At 41.0% G+C, this 24,079-nt stretch overlaps 1 protein-coding gene across 1 annotated transcript in view; it reads right to left on the reverse strand.

Annotated features, from left to right (window-relative positions):
- Positions 1-493: 493 nt before the first annotated feature.
- lrrc4ba (leucine rich repeat containing 4Ba) overlaps positions 494-24,079 on the reverse strand; it is a 40,109-nt gene continuing 16,523 nt past the window's right edge. Inside the window, exons 2-3 of the mRNA XM_017419304.3 lie at positions 8,284-8,804; positions 494-3,478 (exon numbers count right to left, since the gene is read on the reverse strand). Coding sequence (XP_017274793.1) covers positions 1,529-3,478; positions 8,284-8,532 — 2,199 coding nt within the window. The 5' untranslated portion in view covers positions 8,533-8,804 and the 3' untranslated portion in view covers positions 494-1,528. The remainder of the gene's footprint in view (positions 3,479-8,283; positions 8,805-24,079) is intronic.

Consider the following 24,079-nt stretch of genomic DNA (forward strand, 5'->3'; position numbering starts at 1 on the left):
GAAGCTATTTTTGAGGGCCAGGTCATTTCCTGCCGATGCTTGTGAAGTTCATTTAGCGGCAAATGGAGTCCGTCCCACAGCTGTTAGTTAGTCCAACACAACTTCAGTCTCAAATACAAATGAAAAAAATGACTCATCCGTAGGCACTAGTAGTAACAATAATAGTCATGTGAATAATAATGATAACACAATAACATTAATATGTCATATCATGGCTGAGATCTCAAATCATTCGTTGACACTTTTAGGAAATCACGCTGAATTAGCATGTGCAACATCATTATAAATTAATTTAATGTGCTGATCTGTAAATGACAAACAAAGCTAAGCTTGTTATCATTATTACTGTTATGATCATTATTATTAATACCACAGTGCCACTGTTTACCAAAAGATGAAAAGCTTCATGTTTTTGCAGCTGAGCAAAAGGATCTTCCCTCTTGAATGACCCTGTTTCTGTGGATGAAAGGGAATACGTTTTTTTTTTTTTTTCTTTGTGACTATAAAAATGTCAAAACCAAAATAAATTTAGTCAACACTTTGCCCTGTTTGTGTTTTAGCTCCACGGATGTCACTCTTCCACTACTGTCCTTATAGATTTTGCAGTCAGGGGGGCAATTTTGTTCCAAGTTCAGAAAAGTTGTAAGGGGGTGGGCCACCAAAACAGCTGCACTTTATTTTTTTTAATATATATATTCTCCAGACATTGAAGGTTTCAGTCAGAAGCTCCATAAAGAATCTTTATAATTTATTTCTTTGAATGAAAATATATTTACGGTATATATAATATGTATGATCAGTACTTTTTATATCTCTTTTTGTCCTTTATTCCTCATATTTTTCTTTTTCTTGTGGCAATCCACTGCTTCTTTCCTATTTCAAAAAAGACAGTAACCAGTAAAATGTGAAAGGGGGAGGGAAAGTGCAAAAGTGAGCGTGAAACTGCTCCCCAAAAGCCACCTTTTTTTGTTGTGATGCTGTGAACAGCAGAGCTGCCCTGCTCTAATTTAGCTTCTTCTGTGTTTTAGTGCTTCCTGGAAACCTGGGAACATACTGCTCCCACAAATCATTGTTTGTTATTCACTGCCTCTGCCAAACACTGATCTGACAACATGTTCAATGGCCAATATTCAGACTCCCTCCAAATATATACACTGAATGCATCTGGAAATATACGAAGCAATCTGTCTACAACCTCGTGGGGCTCATTGCACATGTGCATGGCTCAAATCTGTCCGCTGAGCGAAAAGGGTTGGCTTTTTCTTGAGCTTTGGCAGGTTGCACTCGAGGGATTTTGATGTTTGTGGTTCAAACAGAGGCTAGGTGCAGATGCTGTTGGTGGGACTAGTGTACTGTCTCCTTTGTCTTTCTATCTGTCAGCCACAAAACAGGAGTGAAGCATCAACTTTTCTGATATTTATCCAAAAGGACGGTCGGTGAGCTACAATCAGTCTCAGCTTCACAGATATTCTCTGTCTCAATCAAAATCTTTTTCTTCTTACCTCATACTTCCACCATCAGTTTGGATTTAGATTTGAGTCTCTTGCACATTTTCCTTTGAGCCATTCTTAAAAAGTAGTGGCTCATTCTGGCCCTTTCCCATTAGGCCTTTCAGAGAACTGTGTAGGCCCAACTGGGGCAGGGGTACAGGGGAGGGCAGGGTGCCACATGAGGGCGTCCCTCCACAGGTGGTAGTTGAAACCTGGGAGCAGGATATGTTCTGTGATTGAGAGCACGGTGAGGGGTTGTTGTTGTTGTTGAGGCCTACACCCGTGCCCATTCCCAGGCCCATCATGTTGTTGTTGAAGTGATGGGTTTTGTAGTAGTGGTTCAGGTGCTCCGTGCGAGCCAGGTTGGGTAAGTTGACAATTTCTGGATGGTGCAGCCTGAGGCTCTGACCCCCACCTATTCCACTGCCTCCACTTTGTGTCACCGTGGAGCCTCCAGAGAGCCCACTGCCCCGTCCGCTGGCCCCGGCACCCAGCTCATCCTCCACATTGATGATCTCGATGGCACGAGCAGGACCATGGTGTTTATGCAGCTGGTGCTGCTTCCTCAGCTTGTAAAACACCACCAGCATCACCGCTGCCATGAATGTAATGGCTACGAAGCAGCCAATGATGATCTTGGTGGTCTTCATCACATCGTCCAGGCCTGAGAAGCCCGGCTCAGTGATTGGCACAGTGAAAGTGGGTCGAGTTGAATGAGGAGAGAAAGGGGACCAGCCAGGTGGCAGGGAGGAGTCTGTGGTAGAAACCCTGTTCGGCCACAGAACAGAGGGGGTGGAGCCAGGCTGAACAGGAGTAAAGGTCTCATTATAGACGCGACCATTATATTCTTTACCTCCTACAGGCTCCACTGACTCCACGGTAACTGTTGTAAAGTAGGTGTAGTTGACGCTGGTATCAGCAGCGGTGACATTGAGAACAGCAGTGGCAGTGGTATTTCCAGCAGCATTGGTAACCATGCAGGTGTACTGACCCGTATCTCGAAGGGTGACATTTGTGAAGTTGAGTGTGCCATCGTGCAGGACGGATATCCGTACACGGTAAGACCCATGGGTCATGAGGGTGCCGTTAGGAGTGATCCAGTTGACAGACGTTGTTGACGTGCTTGTGCGACATTTGAGCTCAGCAGCCATGCCTTCAGTAACATTCAGGTCAGTGGGTGGCTCCACGATGACAGGCGCAAAGCAGGTGAAGTGGCTCTGGTCAAGTTCTCCGATGTACTTGCCCTTCAGGACTGGAGGAGCGTGGCAGCGGGCGCAGCAGGTGGTGTTGCTGGGGACCGTCTCCTTTAGCCACCAACTGAGCCAAAGCACATCGCAGTTGCAGACCCAGGGGTTGTGGTTGAGGTGTACCCTCTCCAGCTGGTGAAGGGGTGTGAACAGATCGTGGGGCAGGGAGTGCAGGGAGTTATGGGACAAATTGAGCTCCTCCAGGTTTTTTAGATCATCGAAGGCATTTCGCTCTATGACTGACACCTGCGAGTGCATTAGCCACAACTTCCGAAGAGACACCAATCCCTGGAAGGATCCGGGACGAATGATCTCCAGCCGATTTCCTGACAACTCCAGCTCTTCCAAACGGACAAGGGGTGTCAGTTTTGGAATGTCTTTTAGCCCACACATGCCCAGGTTTAGGTACCGTAGATTGATGAGACCCACAAAGGCTGCATCCGAGATGAAATCCAACTTCTTGAGCTCACCCAGGTCCAAGCGACGTAGCGAGGGCACGCGGTGGAAGGCATAGCCTGGCAGAGTCTCAATAGGGTTGTTGCGCAGCCAAAGCTCTCGCAGCTTGCTGAGGTACTCGAAGGCATGTGATGGCACCAGCGTGAGGCGGTTGTCAAACAGTTCCAGCGTGTTGAGGTTAGGGAGGCCATTGAACGCGCCAACCTCAATCTGCCGTATCTGATTCTTGGAGAGCTGGAGGATTTCAAGGTGCCTCAGGTACTTGAAGGTGTCAGACTTGATGACCTGGAAGGATAAAAAAAAACATATTTTTTAAGTTATTCAAAACAAAATACAGATTAGGTGTGACTTGATAAACGGTGCAATTCGTTACAATTTAAAATCTTTGCAAACCGTAGAGACATAAACTCAACATTTTTCTTTCGGTCAAAGCTGCTCATCCTGATCTTGGTTCTGCAGAAGGTTTAAGAGTTTTTGTCTCTAGTCTCACCCACCAGGTTGTGCATGAACAGGATGATGGAATCATCAAAATGAAAATTTTATCAAATCAGCTGGTTTTCTTGAAAAAAAAAAAAACTTTTTACTAATAGGGTGAATGCTGATTCAGTTTTCCCACTATTGTTTTCCTTTTTATTTTAATATTATTCTATCTGGTTTTTGCAATCTTATTACTTCTGCATATTATGTTCATATATCAAAATGTTCAGCTTATTCAGGAGATGGATGATATGGCTTGTTTTTTGTAACTTTTACATTTTTCAAGATGTTTTATTTACAAATATGTTCTCTAAAGCAGGGGTAGACAACCCTGGTCCTGGAGAGTCACTATCCTGCATGTTTTCCTTGTTTCCCTGCTCCAACACACCTGATTCAGTGGTTAAATCACCTCTTCCTGTTCTGCAGAAGCCTGTTAATGACACACTGATTCAAATCAGGTGTGTTGGAGCAGAGAAACAAGGAAAACATGCATGATGGTGGCCCTCCAGGACCAGGGTTGCCCACCCCTACTCAAAAGGAACATATAAAGATTCACTAAATTCTTCAAAAACTTTGTTCTTTTTAAAATCTGCTTCAGCAAACTGGCTGTTTTTGCCTTCTTCTGCAACTCTGGCATTAAAAAACGACAGGCAATATGCATTCATCAAAGTATTCTATTCTTTAATTTTTATAGATTTTAGAATAAAGGGCAGCTTACGTTAAAGTTTGGTTTGATTTTAAATTGATCTTAAAAGAACTAAATGATCATATTTTACAATTATGTTACAATAAGAAACATACTTTTATAACTGAATTATCTATTTTTTAATTTAGAGACGGGAAAAAGTGCATTTGCTGAATTTTTGAAGGTTTGATTAGTGTATTTTTAAAAATATTTTAACAAAATAATTAATTTTTGGTCATTATTATAAAACACAAAAAGCTGTGTGCCCTAACAAGGAGGAATGATTTTATTTGTGCTCGTCTTTTAGAAGTGCCTCTCTACAGTAATTGAACTCCTGCTGAGAGTTTTTCTCCTGACTGCTGTGAAGTAGAGCCCAGCCGGGCGATGCATTCGTCAGGCAGCCGCCACCACACACAAACTTGACCTTTGTGTAATGCTTGTGCAAAAGGTCAGGCGTTGCTCAGTGCTCACACAGCTACGACGTCACCGTGGATAAACCTCACCAAGGCTTCGCCCGAGGAGGGATCACCATCAGGCTGCTTATTATGCAAAACTGACTTGTTTCGCTGATGAATCCTGAGGTTTGGATTGTGATTTATGTAAACAGAACACCAGTTTTTCATTTACATCTGAGACAAATGCATGCATATTCTTATGTATAGTGAGTTTTTTCTATTTAGCACCCGCTGCCAAAGGCAAAGGCGATAATGTTGTCGCCTCTGTGCATGTGTGTATCTGTTTATAGTGCTTAACGTATTTCATAACCCATAATAGAGTCAACCCAATTCAAGATGGCTGCCACAGTTAAGCAACACAACAATGGCTATGACTCAGTTAGTTTTAAGGATATTAAGCTAAGATTTAGTAGCTGAGACTCATACTCAACACATAATTGAAAAACTAAGAACATTTACTTTAAAACTCCAGCATGAAAAGCAGCGGGTGATATGCATTCCTGTAACGATGGACCTGCTGTTATAAACTTGAAACACATATTCTGCTGACAAAAAGTTGCATTTCTTTTCTTTCGTAATAATATTTTGGTATCAAATATATACGATTAGCTTGAAAATCCCAAATTATTTGCCTTAAAAAAAATCTTTGAATCACTTTTTATTGCTAATTTTATTTGAATGTTTTTATTGATAAGAATTTCTGTACTTCAACTTCTTTCAGTGTGAAAAAGCTTGTAATTTAGAGAACAAAGATTTTCTTAAAAAAAAAAAGTAGCTTCTTCATGTTGCTAAATGGTGGCGGTGCAATAAAGTCCAAATCAATAACCCTCTACATCTTAAAAGCAAGATTACAATCTATTTGTTTAAACAAGCCTTTTCACTCAGAGATTGTACTTTGACAGTTGAAAAAAGAAAAGAAAAAGTGACCTTATTACACAGCTGTGTGCTTTTAAATCAGTTTGTTGATGTAACAGGACTGATGCAAGCGCTCACAGAAACGAGTTATTTTGGTCACTAACTCAGCCTGAGTCCAGATTTTGGGTCGGTGCTGAACATCTCCTGCTCAGAAACGGCAGCTGAACGACACTTTGAACCCATCGCAGGAACCGAGACACGAAAGCAACAGATCAGAAAACACCTAGGAACTAAAATGAAGTTCTCAGAACTAAATCCACTAATGGGTACATGATGCAACTTCTGGTTAGAGATTTATGCTGAGAAATGAGGCAGCTGTAGCCGTTTTGGTCAAACCTTGGAAATGATGGTGTTTGTGTTGAGGACGACTCTTAATCGTTGTAGATGTACATCGATTACTTTCCAGACCAGTTACTTATGAGATATTTTGCTAACAGATCGCCCGCCTTCCATGGTGGCAGGAGATCATCAGCTTTGTTTGTTCTAAATGTTAAGTGCATGATACATCTGAAAAAATGATCTTATTTTTTCAGTAAATCTCAACTGAGTTTGACCCTGAACAAGTTGTTTTTTCTATTTTGGCCCCCCTTGATTAGAGAAAAAAAAAGCCTCTAAAGCTGTGAGTTCTGTGAGACGTTCAGGGACTCCTGGAGTCGGGCCTTTGCATTTTCTGTATGTAGAGCAGAAGTGGGGGGGGGGATGTTAGGAGGGGGTGGGAGCTGTCAAGGCTTTACTCTCAGGGTACTCAGTGGAGGAAAAAATAAGCCACAGAATCTGGGATGCCTTCAGGTGTTAAAACATTTTTAGATTTTTAATCATTTCAAGTGGAGCTGCAGGATACAACAAACCGAATCAAATTTCCAAGGCTGAAATGCAACAAATATGGTTATTACCACCACTTTATTTTTTTCCCTTTCCTTCCTGCTAACGGCTCCTCTTTAAACCTCCCATATTAAATCAAGTGGCACAATTTTCTATTTCTGGTTGGTTAGCATCACATAATGTTTAATAAGATGTTTCCTCTGAAGAACGGGTCGCAGCGTCCTTCATGCAGAGGGACATTATGGAAGATGCACTGGAAGATTTAACAATGTCTGGGAGATACTTAGCTTTTCATTAGAAGAGTTCAAATGTCGTGGGAATGAATCTAAAGCCACAACAGAACAAAGCGCTGTCAGCAACGTGATGATGGATCCAATTACATCAAAATCCGCCCACTTCCTTTACTAATTTAAAGATTCTTGGGCTTCATATCTGAGATCTGAGGTTAAATAATGTTCTTGTGCAGTCCTGGAGCCTTGGCTCTCTAACTCACACTGAAGGCAGCGTGGTGTTGCTTCCATTTCATCAAATCTTCCCACCAGAGGTTTGACTTGTAGCCTCTTCCTCTCTCGTTGTTGTTTTAGGACTAAAGATTTTCAAAGAAAACCTCCAGTTATTGTTTTTTTCTGTCAGAGGAAACTTTTGATGATGAAGTTTGTTGCATGACCTGATTATTGCCTGTAAGTGAAAGGCAATAATGTTTTTGCCTGAGTGTTTGTCTGTAGCGTTAGCAAAATATCTCATGATCCCCTGGATGGATTTTAATGAAACTCTCAGAAAGAAATCATTAAATTAACATTTACAGCTGATTAACTTTTGGATTAAAGCCAGTTCAAGATGGCCGCCACAGCTAATCAACATTAGCCATGATAGAAATGGTTAAAACTGAGTCAGTTACAGATACTGAGCCAAGATTTGGTTGGTAGTAGCTGAGGGTCAGCCACAGTCACTTAAAGGAAATCATCTTTCTGTCATTCTTACCTGTTGTAGATAACTCTTTGAACAACCTCAGTTTGGAGAAGTAGAGTTTATTTCTGACTGGACTGATGAGCTAACAGTGGATTACTGCCATTTGAAAAAAACTTCAATGTTGTAAAATTTCATAGCAAATCAAGCGAACGTTATTTTCTAAATCTTTATGTCCACATCAGAGAACTGTAGAGCTGAGACAGATTACATATAACCTGTTATTTATAGATATCCTTGACAGGTAAGACACTAGTTGTCTAACTAAATCAGTGTTCACACAGTTTTCATGTGTGTTTTGTTTTTCTGCATACTGTTTGCTGTTTTAGTCATCCGTTACCTTCGGCTCGTTCAGGAGATGGATGCTGTGACTTTTGGCTTGTGTATTATTTATACTTTTTTAAAATATTATAAAAAGTGTTGTTTTTTTTTACATTTAGCTTTTAGCTAGCCTTTTTGCTACTTCTATCTAGTGTTCTGCTTTTCTAGTTTTAGTAGGCCAGTTTCAGCTTGGTTTTTAACAAATTTCAGCTGCCATTCAGTAATTATCTCTAGTTGTTCATCACTTTTCGACAGAAACCTGCTTAAAAATGACCAAAATATGCTTTAAATTCCACTTCTTCAGGAGACAAACTTACATTGGAAAGCCTAACTTCCTTTAAAGCTCTTAGAGGAGGGGTTTTATTGTCATCTGACAGCTTTAATCACCGGTATGAATGCTGTTATTTGAACCCATTTTGTTTGTGTGATGTAGTTCACCCTCTGTTTACCTGTATCGAGTTCTCCTGCAGGTTGAGGTATCGCGTGTTGACTGATATGCTTTCGGGAACCTCCTCCAGGTTCTGCCTGGTGCAGATGACTCGGCTGGCCTGGTTGGAGCACGTGCAGAGCGAAGGGCAGGACGAGGAAGCGGCTCCTACTAACTCCGGCCCGGCGAGGAGGAGCCGCAGCAGCAGATGGGCCAATAAGATGAGGAAGGGGAAGGGGCCAGGACGGCAGGTCAGCGTGGCGATGCGCATGGCACCTGGGACATGACCCTGCTCTGTAATCCGAAGGTGCAGGTGAGGTGACTCCACACTGGTGGACTTGTGAGAAACAGTTTCGTTTTGGTTCCTCTCGTTTGTTCCTTCTAATTCCACATCCTCTGAGGTTCTCCCTTTGTCCTCTGGTGATGTCTGTGTTTCCTCCTCTTGTTTTTTAACACAGAAAGATGCAGATAAACAGATGTTATTCCCTTTTCTTCTCCGGGTCGTCGGGAGACTTGAGTGAAGAGAGAAGAACCCAGGAGTTACTGTGATGAGCAAGAGAAAGACAAAGAGACGGAGAGAGGGAACAGATATTAGGAAACAGAACACTTTATCTTCTGCAACACGCGTCAAATAAAGCAAACAATAGGTAGACATCTACAGTACAGCTCATCATGGGAGGAACTGTCAAAAAAAATCTGTCAGAAGCATTAGAACGTCTGCGCCGCTGCTTATATCAAATCCCACATAATCCCTGAGCAGATATCTTGTAACTAATCAAATCCACACGTTTAGGAGCTAAAATATGCAACAAAAAACAGAAAACATGAAGTTTTCTGGCTGCAGGAGAGATGAGAGAAAATCTTTGATATCTGTTTGTGATGGATGTTTAATGTATTTCTAGATGCATCTTAAAAATTTGCTCAAATAATGAAAAGGCCGAGCAGTCCTTGAAGGAATGCATGTCGCCCACCACCTTTTGGACTGAGATCATCTTCTGTTGAGTTGTAACCATTTTGGTTAAACCTAGAAAATAACGTCACGCTCAAAGTGTGTGTTGGGGATCAGTCTCAGCTACTACCAGACAAAATTTAACTCAATATCTGTAAAACTGACAGGCATTTCTGTGCTTTTTTCTAAGGTCAGTTTACTGTGGCAGCCATCTTCAATCTGGCTGACTCCAAAAGTCAATCTGGTGTAGATGTACACTTAATAATTACTTTCTGAAAGTTTCATTAAAATCTGTCCAGTGGTTCATGAGTAATTATGTTAACAGACAGACAAATAAGCATACACACAGACGTGGGCAAAAACATGCTTGCCTGCCTTCCATGGAGGCGGCTAATAAAAATATTTGTTTGAACCAAATCATTGATCTTTTCTGAACCCCAACAAAGTCGTTTTAGTGCCTAAAGCAAACAAGATGCAAATATTCTTCTGCAAGAGGAGGAAGAAACTGCAGAAAGTCTGCTAACGTGTAACGATTTCCACTTAAAATCAATATAAAAACAGACTTTAAATGCCAAGTTTTGATACGAAATGCATTTTAATAACAAAAGTGAAAGAAAAAGCAGCAACGAACCGAGCTAACAGAACCTCCCGAATCAATCAGAAGTATTTTACAGGAACTCTGCCGTTCTTACAGAGCAAAGGAAGCAATAAAAATTGATGGAGTGAACAAAATGAAAAGCTGCCATCAATATCCTTTCGTAAAAAAGAACAGGAAGTGGTTTTTGACAGGGAGCAACAGGGTTCCTGAGACATTTGGTCTTAATTCTGAGAGGCATTAATAACATCCTAGTGTGAGGTGGAGGCCAGCAGCCATCTCTGCCATGTTCTCATTTGTTAACACTAATTATACCTAGCTTTAACAATTAATACGACACTGATGGACTGATGTTTGAACATGCTACACTTACCAGCTGTAATTACACTTATTAAAGCTCCAAAGCCTGAAAACAATTAAAGGCCTAGCATTGCTTAAAGGAATGCATATCGCCCACCACCTTTCATGCCAGAGTTTCAGACTGAGATCATTGTGAGAAATAACATTTAAATGAATTTGGTCAAAAATAAAAATAACATTATTATGAGTTGTTGCTGTAAAGGACTGTCAGATCAAACGTCTAACTTTCACTGATGTACAGCCATTTTAGGCTAAGGTCGATTAATTGTGGCGGCCATCTTGAATTGAATTGGCTGCAAAAGTGGATCAGTTGTAGACGTTCGTCCAGTAGTCACTAGTCCCTTCACAGGGACACCTAGAGACACTTAGGCTACGTTCACACTGCAGGTCTTAATGCTCAATTCAGATTTTTCGCTCAAATCTGAGTTTATGGAAGTAAAGATGGACGCTCAGGGCCAACTGTACATCCAAACGATAAGAGATAAAAGAAGACGGAGAAGAAAAAGAGCGCAAATGTTAATGATGACCTTTTTATGTGGCTGTGGGTGCAACCTCTATGCAGAGGAGGGGTGGATGCAGAGACTTTGACGTGAGGGACCTCCATCCTCTCATCCGATAAAATGCAACATGAACGTTCACACATCGGATATGTATCGGATTAAGTACCACTGTGAAAAAGGCCTGGGTCAGATATGAAAATAAAAAAACCAGATATGTTCACGCTGCCATGAAAAAAATCAGATTGAAAAATTGGAATTGGGTCGCGTCCGCTGCAGTGTGAACGACAAACAACCACTCACACTTAGGGACGCGTTAGAGTTACCAATTAACCCAAAACGCATGTTTTCAGCCAGTGGGAGGAAACCGGAGTACACACAGTAAATCCACATGTACGCAGGGAGAACATGTAAACTCCACCCTGAAAGACCAGGAGGCGAACCTGCGACCTTCTTGCTGTGAGGCCACAGCTCTAATCATAGCTCCACCGTGCTTGTAGCTCACCTTTTGCTGCTTTTAGCTCGCCTTTTGCTGCTTTTAGCTCGCCTTTTACTGCTTTTATCTTGTGTTCTGTTTCTTTTTGCTTTAACAACTCAGTTTCAGCTTCCTCACCTAATCTCTGCGGTCACTCAGCATTCACACCGCATGTTCCCAGAAAATGTGATTTCTCTAGTTTTAGACCTGAATAACCTTAAAAAAGGCCATTCTCTAATCTCACTGCAGTCTTTAATGATGATGGTTGTCACGGTGGGACTTTGACACACCGAGCATCCTCACAGTAAGAAAGGAGACGTGAGAAGGGGAGAGAGGGAGAAGAAGAGAAGGATTATTAATCTGATAGATGACTGTATGGCTGCCGGCAGAGAAGGGAATTATTAACACTACAGTAATGGATGAATACTGAACAGCTGCGGAGAGAGAGAGACACGGAGACGGAGACAGATGGAAGGAAGGTTGAAGGAAACGGATAAAAACTCAGAGACAAATAAAGAGTTGGAGGAACAGAAAAGACATCAGCTGTAAGGAACAAAGACGACAAACTTGTGAAATTATGTTTTCTGTGAAAAATGCAGGTTGAAAATGTTTAAGAAGCTGAAGTTGAATAGTTAAAGTGAAAACACTCAGAACAAAAGGTGAAATACCAAAATTAGGAAAACAGTAGCTAAAACCTAAAACTAGCAGAATAGTAGTTAAAAGCTAAAAATGAAGCAAATATGCTAAAGAATTTTCTTCTTTGTTAATTTCAATGAGAAATAAACTTGTAAATAAAGTTAAATATTTTAAAATGTAGAAAACTTACAAAAAGCAAAAGTGCAAGCTGAACATTTTGATATATGAATGGTTAAAATAGCTGAAAGTATTACTTGTATAAAACCGAAAAACGACTATAATAATGAATCTGCATTCACAATTAAAGGCCCAGCTTTCCTTGAAGGAATGCATATCGCCCGCCACCTTTCTAGAACAAGATTATCTTATGATGAAATAATGTCTCATGCCAAACCACGGGGTGTCGTTCCCAAAGTGTTGTGAATGAGCTACTACCACATCAGATTTTTGTTTTAAAAAGTGGGTTTGCTGCAGTTGACGCTAAAAGCTAAAACACAGAGACAATGATAAAAAAGACAGAGGGATGAATATGAAACAGGTGGAGTTCTCTGAGCCTCGTAGGGGGGTAGGTGGGCTCAGATTGGGGGGGCGTTTGATCAAAAATGCTGAAGTTCAATGACATTAAAACACACACAAGGGCACAGATAAATCATACGAGGTGACAGCTTCTCTGCTGGGGAGGAGCGGGACGGCGGCGGTGCAGTGGTGCAGCGGTGCAGCGGTGGTGCAACAGTCGCTGCAGAGCTGCAGGAGCTCACCCCCCCTCCCCCTCCACCCCCAACAACATGCAGCCCTGCCAATGCTGATGGAGAAAGAGCTGTTCGCTGTTATTTTTGGAGCAGCTCTCTCATTTTTTACGTATTTTAATTTCCAGCCACCTTTTTTCTCTCTCTCTCTCTCTCTCTCTCTCTCACTCTCTCACTCTCTCTCCTGCCAACGAGGTCTAAGTGCCGGAGCTATTTCAGGTACACATCATCTGAGCAGAGAGGTGTAAAAAAGAAAAAAAAAAGCGCTGAGGTTAAGATAGTTGCTCAGATGTTGGGCAGGAAGTGGAGAGACTCCATGGAAGAGAATGAGGGTAGTTGGTGCTGACAGCAGGAATACTTTGACTTCACATCATCTTTTTGATAACACGCTCCTCATCTCTGAACACTCTTCTTCTCACTCATCTTCTCTCCCATTTTCAGCCATTTCTCCTTATTCCTATATTTCCTGAACAGTCTCTTCATTTGGAGCCCATGTTGGGGGGTAAATGCTGAACTATGATGCAAAATTAAAGGTATTCATTGTAAACTATGAAGTCAAACATTAGAAAGGTTCTCCTGAACTATACTCACTGGTGCATTTTAAAATCGTTTACTTCAGCAGTTTTCCAGGTGCATGTAATTCTGACATGCGGGTATGCGCTCAGTGTAAACAAAGCATGTTTTCTACAAACTTTACTCACCAAATCTGAGTGAAAATACATCAAAATTGTGTGACTTCTCCATGCTGTACTGCTCTTTCATATATGTGGGCATCGCTGACATATTTTCAGTCACTTCCGAAGGTAAACAAACGAACGTTGGTCACAAATTTTGGTTACAAGAGCAGCCACATTAAACAGCACAAGACATTACAACAAGAAGAAGAGAGACACACAGCATCCAAGCTGTTTTCTAAGATTTGTTTAAATGCAAAGTGCATTTGTATGCAGTCATATACAGACACATATTTACACACAGAGCTTGATATTATACAGTTGTCAGTAGTTAGTACCAGTGATGACATCAGTCATAGAGATCGAAGTGTGGAGAAAAGTCTTCATCCAGGCTAGTCAACCAAATGTCTGTTTCTATGTGAACATATCTGTGCTGATCATACACACAGAAGCTGTTATATGCCGATGATGTTGATGTTACTGAATGTCTCCGTCTGCTTGGAGTTCAGTAAACTTTTGAACTGGTGTTTTTTGTACGCTGCGAAAGATTTATTGAGATTGCGTGAGAATCAAGTTAAAAGCTCGAGTGTCATCGTGATGTGTGATACATGGCAACTCTGGTTGTACAACAATTGATATTTTATTTAGAATAATTTGACAAGTTAAATAAAGTCAGTCCAAAGGTTTACTCAACTCCAATCAGACAGATACATTCAGCAACATCAGCAGCATCATCAGCAACATCAGCAGCATCATCAGCATACAACAGTCTCTGCTCAGCACACATACCATCATTAGCAGCAAACTAAACAAACGGTGCAGATTATTTTCTAACGTTTTTGAGAAAAACCTGGATGAAGACTTCAGCCCTTTTCTCCATCTTCCATGACTGATGTCACGTCTGATGAGGTACTAACTACTAACAAAAATCACCAGACTATCCCTTTAAGATGGTCACTCAAGGGTTTGGCAGGAAGTGGAGAGAGACCATGGAAGTCAGTGTTGACAGCAGCACATCATCTTTTTGATAACACGCTCATCTCCTCTCAGGAATCTTTCCTCATCTCCATATTTCCTGAACTTCCAGTCTCCACTGGTTTGGAGCTCTGTGGTGTCCATGCTGGGGTGGAGGTGGAGGGGGGGTGGCGGGTGGGGGTGGGGTGTAAACGCTGCACTCTGATGGAAGATTAACCTGCAACAGTGATGCATATTAACCCCTAACCCCAGCCTCTTTCTTCTATGAACACACGCACACTGCAGCTTCCTTCCTCTCCCTCCTTTTTACTCTCTCGTTCCTCTCTCTGCATTCAAATCTTAGCCAACAGCGTTACCATGGTTACCTATTCACCACAGCCTCTCTCTCCGTCCAGCTGTATCCCCCCCCCTCCCCCCTCCTGTCCTCCCTCATTAGCACCCTATACACACTCCTATACGAGTGGCCTGAACGGGAGTGTGAATGACATCAACACTCGAAGCCACGAGGCAAGGTGGCGAGGTGGCGTTACAGACGTGATTCCAACCGTCAGGAAGGTACACCAGGTTTATTAGTCCACGAGTGCAAAGGTCAGGGTGCTTTTATTATCGCCCGCCGCCGCAGGTGAAAGGGCGATGATGTTTTTGCTCGTGTCTGTCCGGTTGCATCTATTCATGTGTTTGTCTGATTACAAAATAACTCATGAGCCGCTGGATGGATTTTAATGAAGCTTGATGGACATCTACAGCTGATTAACTTATAGAGTCGACCCATTTCAAAATGGCCACCACCACCTGATCCTAAAAAACAAGAATGCCTGTTACTCAGTCGATTTTACAGAAATCGAGCTAAAGTAAATGTGGTATTAGCTGAGAATCATCACATATAATTCCCAAGGTTTGATCCAAACTGCTGAAACTCCGTCCGTCTCATGATCAGATGATCAGATGATCTCAGGCTAAAACTCTGCGGGCGATATGCATTCCTTCAAGGAAAGCTGGGCCTTTAATCTGTCAGCAAATTAAAAGGACAGTCTTGTTGGGTAAAATGTGACGTGTCTCTGTAAGTTCTGAAGTCTTCTTTCAGTCAGCTCCCTGTTCAGAAACATCAAACTTGTTTTTCTCTGTCAAGATTTTTGACTCGATTGATTTCATTTTTGTCCGAGTTATCAGATCTGATTAATGTGCTCACATTCAGCTTTGACCAAACTGCCTGAAAACTTATAGATTAAACTCTTATAATAAGTGTATTTATTGCGTGATGCTGATTCACTTTCACCCTTTTGTTGTCCTGATTTTTATTTTTCCGTATGATCTTTTAAATCTAACTATTCATTCAGGAGATGGATGCTTTGAGTTGTAGTTTACTTCTCAAAATATTTATTTCCCTGTAGAAATAAACTGAGATTTCATTAAATCTGCTTCAACAAACTGGCTCTATTTAAGGTATTTATCATTTTTAGCTACTTTTAGCTTCTTGCCAGCATTATGCTAATTTTGATTTTTAGCTAATGTTTTGCTCCTTTTTGTTTTAACAACTAAGTTTCAGCATCTTCAACAAACTTCATCAGTCCTTCAGCTCTCAGCATTTACTGCAGCTTCTCCAGTTTTCTCCACTTCAGCTGAGCTCTGCTTGAGGTTTTAATTTGTTTTTTGTTTTATTTTCACAGCTGTTTGATTGTTTTTAACCGTTTTTGATTTGTTTTTGCCCGACACCATGAAAAAAGGGCGATCATGTACCTGCCTGCGTGTGACAAAATGGCTCAAAATGGCAGCCATAACCAACTGACTTGTTATTTTACAGATACTGAGCTTATATATGTTGTTTTAGTAGCTGAGAGTCAGTCACAACACTTGACTCCATTATTTCTCACTAAGGAGTGATTTTAACTTCAAACTCTGGCATGAAAGGCGGTGGGCGATATGCATTCTGTTAAAGAATGCCAAACTTTTAATTTAACATATTTTGTATTTGTCTTTAAAGTCAGAATATTGAAAAAAGTTGTTTCAAAAGTAAGATCTGAGTTCTTCATGGGTCATTTCCCCTCAGATATTCTCAGGTAATTCAGTCTGGAATACCTAATTTATTTAGAAATAAAGTGTTGTGTGGCTACGCAATGCTTGGTTGCCCACAATAAATGTTTAATGCTTGACTTGCCAAAGGCAAAATTCTTCATGCAAACTTTATTTTTTCAAAAATGCATCTAACTTGTGTCAGGTTTTAAATATCTTTGCTTTGTTTTCTTCCTCTTTATGAATTACAGATGGAACATTTTCTGTAGCATTCATGAAAGAATGCATATCGCCCACCGCCGTTCATGCAAGGTTGCCCTTTTCTCACTACTGAAGAAAAAAAGGATTAGTTGAGTGGAACTCGACGCTGCAGCAGAAAGTCGTGCAGAAATCTTACAACTAAGACAAGAAGCCGTGTGAGAAACAACCGGAGGAGAAAGTGAAACCAGCAGTGAGTGGAGCAGACAGGAGCTCACTCCTTCTCTCCAGCTTCCTGTCTGCACAGCAGCATGGAGGCCCATCAATAAAGACTCGACACGCACCAAGATGGCAGCTCCCGCAGCCTTGAGGAAAAAAAAAAAAGAAAAAAAGCTTGTCGTGTTGGTTGTGTGCGGCGGGAACAGAACCGTGACCTTTCTGATGGTGGCGACACCTCGACAGTCCAGGTCGTGCCTGTGAAGCTTTAAGACGTCTGCTCTCAAACACCTCTATTTCTGCAACCAGGAGGTCATTTCAAATAAAAACCCAGCATTCCTTAAAGGAATGCATATCGCCCGCTGCCCTTTAAACTAAAATCATTTTATGAGGAGAAAGATGTCGTCATTTTGGACAAACCTTGAAAAATAGCATCAGCTACTACCACACCAGATTTTAGCCAAATATTTATATAGTTCACTGAGGCATTTGGTGTTGATTAGCTGTGATGGCCATCTTGAATTAAACTGACTCAAAGAGTTCATCAGCAGTGGATGTAAATCCAGTTATTACTTTCTGAAAGTTTCATTAAAATCTGTGCGGTGGTTCATTAGATATTTTACTAATAACACGTACAGACATGTCATAAACATTATCACTCTGCCTTCGTCGGCGGGCGATAAAAAGCATCTTTACGTTCTGCTGCAGTTGCTGTTTTATCAGGGAGCTATGGATTCAAGTCAATTCATTCAATCAATTTACATGTAATTAAAATCCTGATAACTGTGGTTCATGTTGAAGAAGATGAATATCGTTTTTGCAGATCAATGTCCGTATTGATCAACAACAAGACCTGACTCTTTTAATCTGAACTGAATTCAACAACCGCACTCCCAGGAGAACGTTTAGATTTTAGTGTTCTCCGGTGTTTTAGTTTGGACTTTAAGTGCTCTGTGTTTTACTGTATCTGCTGCTCCTGAGCCTTAAAAACACCCGAGGAAAATAAAATTCTGATGAAAACTGTCTCCTTCTGTCTAAACGGCATCAATATCTGCAATAACAGCCCGAACGACGTGCGGCAATAAAAAACGATTTGGAAACAATCTTGCAGAATTTGCGGCTCAGGAGTTGTATGTAAAAGAGGAATAAAGCTCGGAGACTAATTGCCTCCAACAGGCAGTGAGTTAGAGCCGCAAGGTGATGAAGAGGGCCGCTCCTCTCTGTTCACGATGAACGGTGAAAACACGCAGTGAATTTACTGTATTTCTCCTCACAAACTGACAGTTCTGACACCTCCAGGCATCATGGGGGGAGGAGGGGTGACATCTCTGAGGAACCGTCCTGGTGTCCAACAGAGAATCGCCCCCCTTTCCTGTCTTTGTGGAGATTCTTTTGAAATCCATTTTTATGACAGTTTTGCACCACTGGTTGACTCCCTGGTTTATTTCCTGACTCTCTCCTGCTTCGTAAAGTAATAATTAAAGGCCTGGATGACCTTGAAGGAATGCATATCGCCCGCAGTCTTGAGTTTCAGTGGCCATCTTTAATTGGTGTGACTCCAACGTTAATCATTTGCAGACGTCTATTCAATGATTCATTTGTGAGCGATTCATTAAAATCTGTTCAGTAGGTCATGAGATATTTTGTTAACAAACGGGGTCGATAAGTAAATGATGTTGCACTCGAAGTATGTGTTAGCTTTGATGCTCAGCTACTACCACACCAAATTTTATTAATATCTAACAATATCTGACCTGTTTGTCTCAGGAAAAACCAACATTCTGAACTGTCCTTTTATTCTTTTATTTTTCAGTTGGGCTGATATATTTTTGAATTCTACAATTTGACAAACGTTTAGATCAGACCTGGGCTCCCGGGCTCCACGTGGCCTTTGACCTGACCCAAACCTGCTCACATGAGGTCAATAAAAATCTGATAAACATAAATATGTGCTCCCGCAGCGTGCCAATCCAAATGCTCTGCTTTTAGTTTTATTTTTAAAGTTGTCTGCCTTTCTGTTGAAGGCAACCACTGTGGGTTTTGTTTAGTTTAAATATCTACATTAGGACCTTATTGTGTGCACTAACAAGCCAATGAAGACATGCTAAAAAGACAGAAATTGACGTAAAACGTAGAGTTTTTAACAAAACAAGCCTTTATGTACTTAATTCAGTGTCAAATACGGTAGGTGAGTTCAGTTTGAGGAGAACAAGTTGCAGTTTTTTAAGATTAAAACTGGACTTTCCTGTTGGCATTTACAAACTAAACACAAAGAAATAAGTGAAAAGTGGACACAAAATTCAGAAGCTTTGCAATGCAAACTGCAAACCCAACAAGACCTTTAACCAAGATTTGAACATCCAGTAGTAAAGTCAAGACTCGCTCTGATGTATCTCAGAAAACATCAAAAGAATCAGTAAGCTGTTGTCTGATGGGGAGTTTATCAGAGTGTTTGGTGAACTTTGCTGCGTTAAAATGCCCTGAGAAAAAAAAAAAAACTTTCCACACACGAGAAGAAAATCCCAAAACAGATCCCCCTACTGACATCTGCCCTTTAAATCTTCATTCGTTCAAGTTTTTATTTTTTATACCCCGCAAAAAGCAACATAAAATATCAATTTCACTTTGTTAATTTAATGCGGGCGTTTGAAGTAAAACGTGCACATTGCTCCTTTATCTACTGACCTCTGCGTTAGATAATTATGACAAACTTCTTCACAATATGAGACATTAACTGATGACAAACCTCTTTACTGCACCAAAGACAGGCTGCTTTCTTCAAACGGGACCATGACACAACTGTCTTCTTCATCCTGAGCTACAACTGGGTCCATTTCAAAACCGAAATAACCGGAAACAAGATCATTAAACGTTTCACACACATTTGCATACAATGCCCTGCAGCCAACCGAAGAAGAAAAAAGGAAGTTTTCTCTTCATTTAAAAATAATTTGACCTGCAGAAAAATGTCCTGGGTCGAGTTATTCTTAATTTGTTTTGATTTCCAGATTTCCATGAATGGTGGCCTCTCCAATAAACTGCATTTGAACACAAAGCTCCAAACCAAATCAGTCTCAACTCACTGCTTTTTATCATGTAGTTTATAATGCTAGGCCTTTAATTAAATGACAGACCACATTAAATAAGGGGCTGCAGTGACATCTTTCACCTTTCCAAGACATGGATGTTTGTCAGGTTCTGGCAGATCCGGTTTATCTCACTAACTGCACGAGGTCTGATAAATCAGAAATAATGTTCTGGTTAACACGAAACAAGCAGCAAATAAAGCCCAAACTAAAACCCCAAAACCCTACTTCCAAAAATGTTGGGATGTTGTGAAAAATGTAAATAACAGAATGCATTGATTCGTTCACATGGAACATGCAGAGTGTTCATACTAAGAAACTGCATCTTTTTTAATGCAGTAATCTGATTTTTATGGCAGCAACACAACTGAAAATGTTGGGACAGGGGCAACAAAAGGCTGTAAAAGTAAATGGTGTGAAAAAGAAACAGCTGGAGGAGCATTTTTCCACTAATTAGGTTAACTGGCAACAGGTCAGTGAGAGGACTGGATATAAAAAGAGCATTTCAGAGGCTGAATCTGTCAGAAGTAAAGATGGGCAGAGGTTCAACAGGCTGAGAAAAACTGGATCTGAAAATAGAAATAATGTTCCTCAACAGAAAACTGGGAAGACTTTAAATATCTCGTCATCTACAGTTCAAAATAAAAAGATTTGAGGAATCTGGAGAAACCTCTGAGGTCAAAGGTCAAGGCTGGATGTTGGTGATCAGGTTCTGGTTCTGCTCAGGAACACTGTCTGTAAACACAGTTCACCGTGCCGTCCACAAATGCTGCTTAAAGCTCTATCAGGCAAAGAAGAAGCCAGATGTGAACAGATGTGTCTCCTCTGGACCAAAGAGGAGAACTGTTCTGAGGTCAGCCTGCCTCTCTGATGGTATGGGGGTGCATTAGTCCAGGTTTTAGAACAACATCTGCTCCCATCCAGGACTGTTGAACAGACAGAATGGGACAACCTCAGGTCCAGATGTTTACAGACTGATGGGAGAAGAGGAGATGCTGCACAGAGGGAAACATGGACCTGTCCCAACCTTTTGTAAATGTGCTGCTGCCATCAAATTTAAAATTTACACAGAATTTTTTTAGTTTAGACATTAAACATTGTTAACATTGTCCCTTTGTGAATAAAACATGGGTTTATGAATAATTGCTTTCAGTTTTTATTAACGATTTACACAACGTCCCAATATTTTTTGGAATTGCGGTTGTAAAAATAAACCCTGCCACCTCGGTTTGAGGGGTTACCAACTCATCAAATTTGGAACAGAGCCCATGGAAACTCATCTAATTTGTTTCAGTATTCTTCAATAGTTATGTCAAATTGTAATCCTGCCACAGCGACTGTTACACTTTAATCAGCCCATTATAATCCCATCCAGACCTTCCACAGTCTGCTACCAACCGGCATTAATTCTGAGCCCAGCCGGTTCATCCAGCCTCATTTTATGCCTCGCTCTCAGGCCTGGTTCTGGTCCCAAGGTAGTCCATCACACTTAAAGCTCACGCTTTTCACACACACTTATACACATTTAAAGCATTTGACTAACCGCCAGGCAAAATTGACTTCAGGATGAAAGACCAGAGGGGCTTTTAAAAAAATGAAAAGGAAGAGTTCAGCTCCAGGACTGAGAAGCCCTGATGTAATAGAAAACAACAACAACAACAACAACAAAAGAGCAGCTTTATTCTGCAGAAGAGGAGTTACAGAAGGAATGCATATCGCCCGCTGCCTTTCATGCCAGTTTTAGACGTGGATCATCTGTGTTAGAAAACGATGGCGTTCTAACCGTTTTGGGCAAACCTGAAAATAACATTATGCACCATCTGATCACATGATCTGTTACTCAGTATCTGTAAAACTGACTGAGGTGAGGCCATTTTTGTGTTGGCTGAGGTGGATTAGTTGTGGCAGATGTTCATCAGCTGTGATTACTTCCTGAAAGGGACGTTAACATCCATTCGGTGGTTTAAAGAGATATTTCGCTAACAGACAGACAAATGAACAGCTTCCTCCCCTCTGTGTTTACCTTCCCTCAGCTCCGGCCTTGCTCTGAATGAAGCCCTGACGTCACCGGCCCACATCCACCAACACCGACTGCTGGCAGAGTGACTAATGTGATACTAACAGCCTTTGTGTTGTTTCATTTCCACCTGATTCATGTCTGCCTCTGAGGAGACGGGGCCCCGCCCCCTCAGGTGAGTAAAACAATCAGACATGTTGCAGTTAAGGATCTCAGCTGATAAGTTAAGGACAGCAGAGCAGCGTTCACCCACAGTTAAAGGGTTTGTGCAGAAATGTGTCTTTCCAACGAATGACATCATTATCACCCTTTTGCATTTGGTCGTGGATGATAATGTTTGTTCATGTTCGTCTGTTAGCAAAATATGTCATGAACCAGTGGATGGATTTTGATGAAATTCTCAGAAAGTAACTACTGGATGAACACCTTCACCTGTTTAACTCTTTGAGTCAATCAGATTCAAGATGAGCTAAAACTTTGTGTGGTAGTGGCTGAGAGGGATTCCCAACACATACTTCAAGCTGTAACTGATCATGTATGATACTGCATGAGATTGTGCATAAAAATATTTTCATGGATTGATCAAAACGGCTCCAACTCTGTCTTTTCTCAGCTCAAGATATTCTTAATGTAAAACTCTGGCACAAAAGGTTGCGGGCGATAAGCATCCCTTCAAGGAATGCTAAGGTCTTTAATTAATGCATGTTTTAATGCAAGTTAAAGGAGAAAAACTCCAAGTGTGATTCTTTTTCCTTTTTGCAGATGAAATGTGCCTGAAGCTCGTTGAAGGAGAGATTTCCATCGCTGCGCTGCGGTCATCCGCTTCCTGAGATCCTGTAACGTTTTACTGTAATACTGATCACAGATATGCAGCCTTATCAGTCCAAATGAATTCTCTCAGGTCAAAACCAAATGATTTCTCCAACCTTTCTGGCCTGTCCTGCTAATCGGGTTGTGTTCTAATTTAATTACCACTTATCAAGCTGTGGACAGTACACTGGGGCCTCCTGACTGTTCAATCATCAATAGAACCCAATCAGGTTTCTCATTTTGGGACAGAAATAAGGGAGAAAATATTAGAAAGTCATCCAAAACCTTTGTTGTTACTCCAATAATGACAAAACAAGTTCTCAGTATGTGATTGCAAAGAGTTGAGTTGATTCCTGGAGTCTTAAAGTGCTGATTCAGCATTCACGCATCTGTCTTCCTGTTTTCTTGTTGTTTTTTTATTATTCTCTACATTCTTCTTTTCTTTACAATCTACTTACTTCAGCATACTTTAATTAAATATAAATGGTACAACCCAGAGTTTTTTTTATAATATGTACCTCCACATGTTGAAAAACGTTAGCAGTTGTGTTTGCAGCTACCTTTTATTATAACCATAAGAGGACATTATCTAAAATGAAAATGTGTCAAATCTTTGAAAAAAACAATTCTTCTACTGTCCCAATTTCTTTTAGAGCTGCATGAAGGACAGATGAATGAACATATGATGATGAATATGTTTTTTTATTCAATCCATAAGATGAACATTAAAGGTTTTATGTATTTTAGGGCACAAGTCAGAGGAATTCCTGCTGGTTTAGGTACTTCCTGTATTAAAAGGTAAGTAAATATATAATAAATGTCTTTTTATGTCTTGCTATAACATTTTGTTATAGTTTCACCTTGTAAATTCAACAGAGGAGGAGCTCAGATTCCAGCTTTCAAAAACATATAATGGAGCTTTAGGCCTGATCCCCAGTCAGTTTGACTCCAATCAACAACTGCACTCATGTAACCAGAGTGGCCCATCAGTGAGTCAGACAAACAAGGACCCTAACGAGTCTTTATTGTTAGGAGAGTGAGAACAATTTGAAAGAAATCCAGCTTACATCACATCTCAGCTAAAATCTCAACTCCACACTCTATATTTCTGAAATGAGAAAGCTCCTCGGATATGAAGCGAAACATCTTCAACTACAAAATAAAAGTGCAGTTGTTTTTGTTTTTTACCGTTTCTTGAATTTATCATGGCCTGGATGACTGAGAATCTACACCGGCATAATTTCACCTTGGTTTTGTTCTTTTCAGCTGAACACAGGGTCAACCTAACCCCTTCAATCCTGAGGAGACCCTAACCCTAGCCATGGGCCAAAAAACCCTAACCCCTTCAACCCTGAGGAGAGCCTTACCCTAGCCATGGGCCAAAAAACCCTAACCCCTTCAACCCAGAAGAGACCCTAAACCTAGCCATGGGCCAAAAACCCCTAACCCCTTCAATGCTGAGGAGACCCTAACCCTAGCCATGGGCCGAAAACCCCTAACCCCTTCAACCCTGAGGAGACCCTAACCCTAGCCATAGGCCAAAAACCCCTAACCCCTTCAACCCTGAGGAGACC

Source organism: Kryptolebias marmoratus, linkage group LG12, assembly GCF_001649575.2.
Source record: "Kryptolebias marmoratus isolate JLee-2015 linkage group LG12, ASM164957v2, whole genome shotgun sequence".
NCBI lineage: Eukaryota > Metazoa > Chordata > Actinopteri > Cyprinodontiformes > Rivulidae > Kryptolebias > Kryptolebias marmoratus.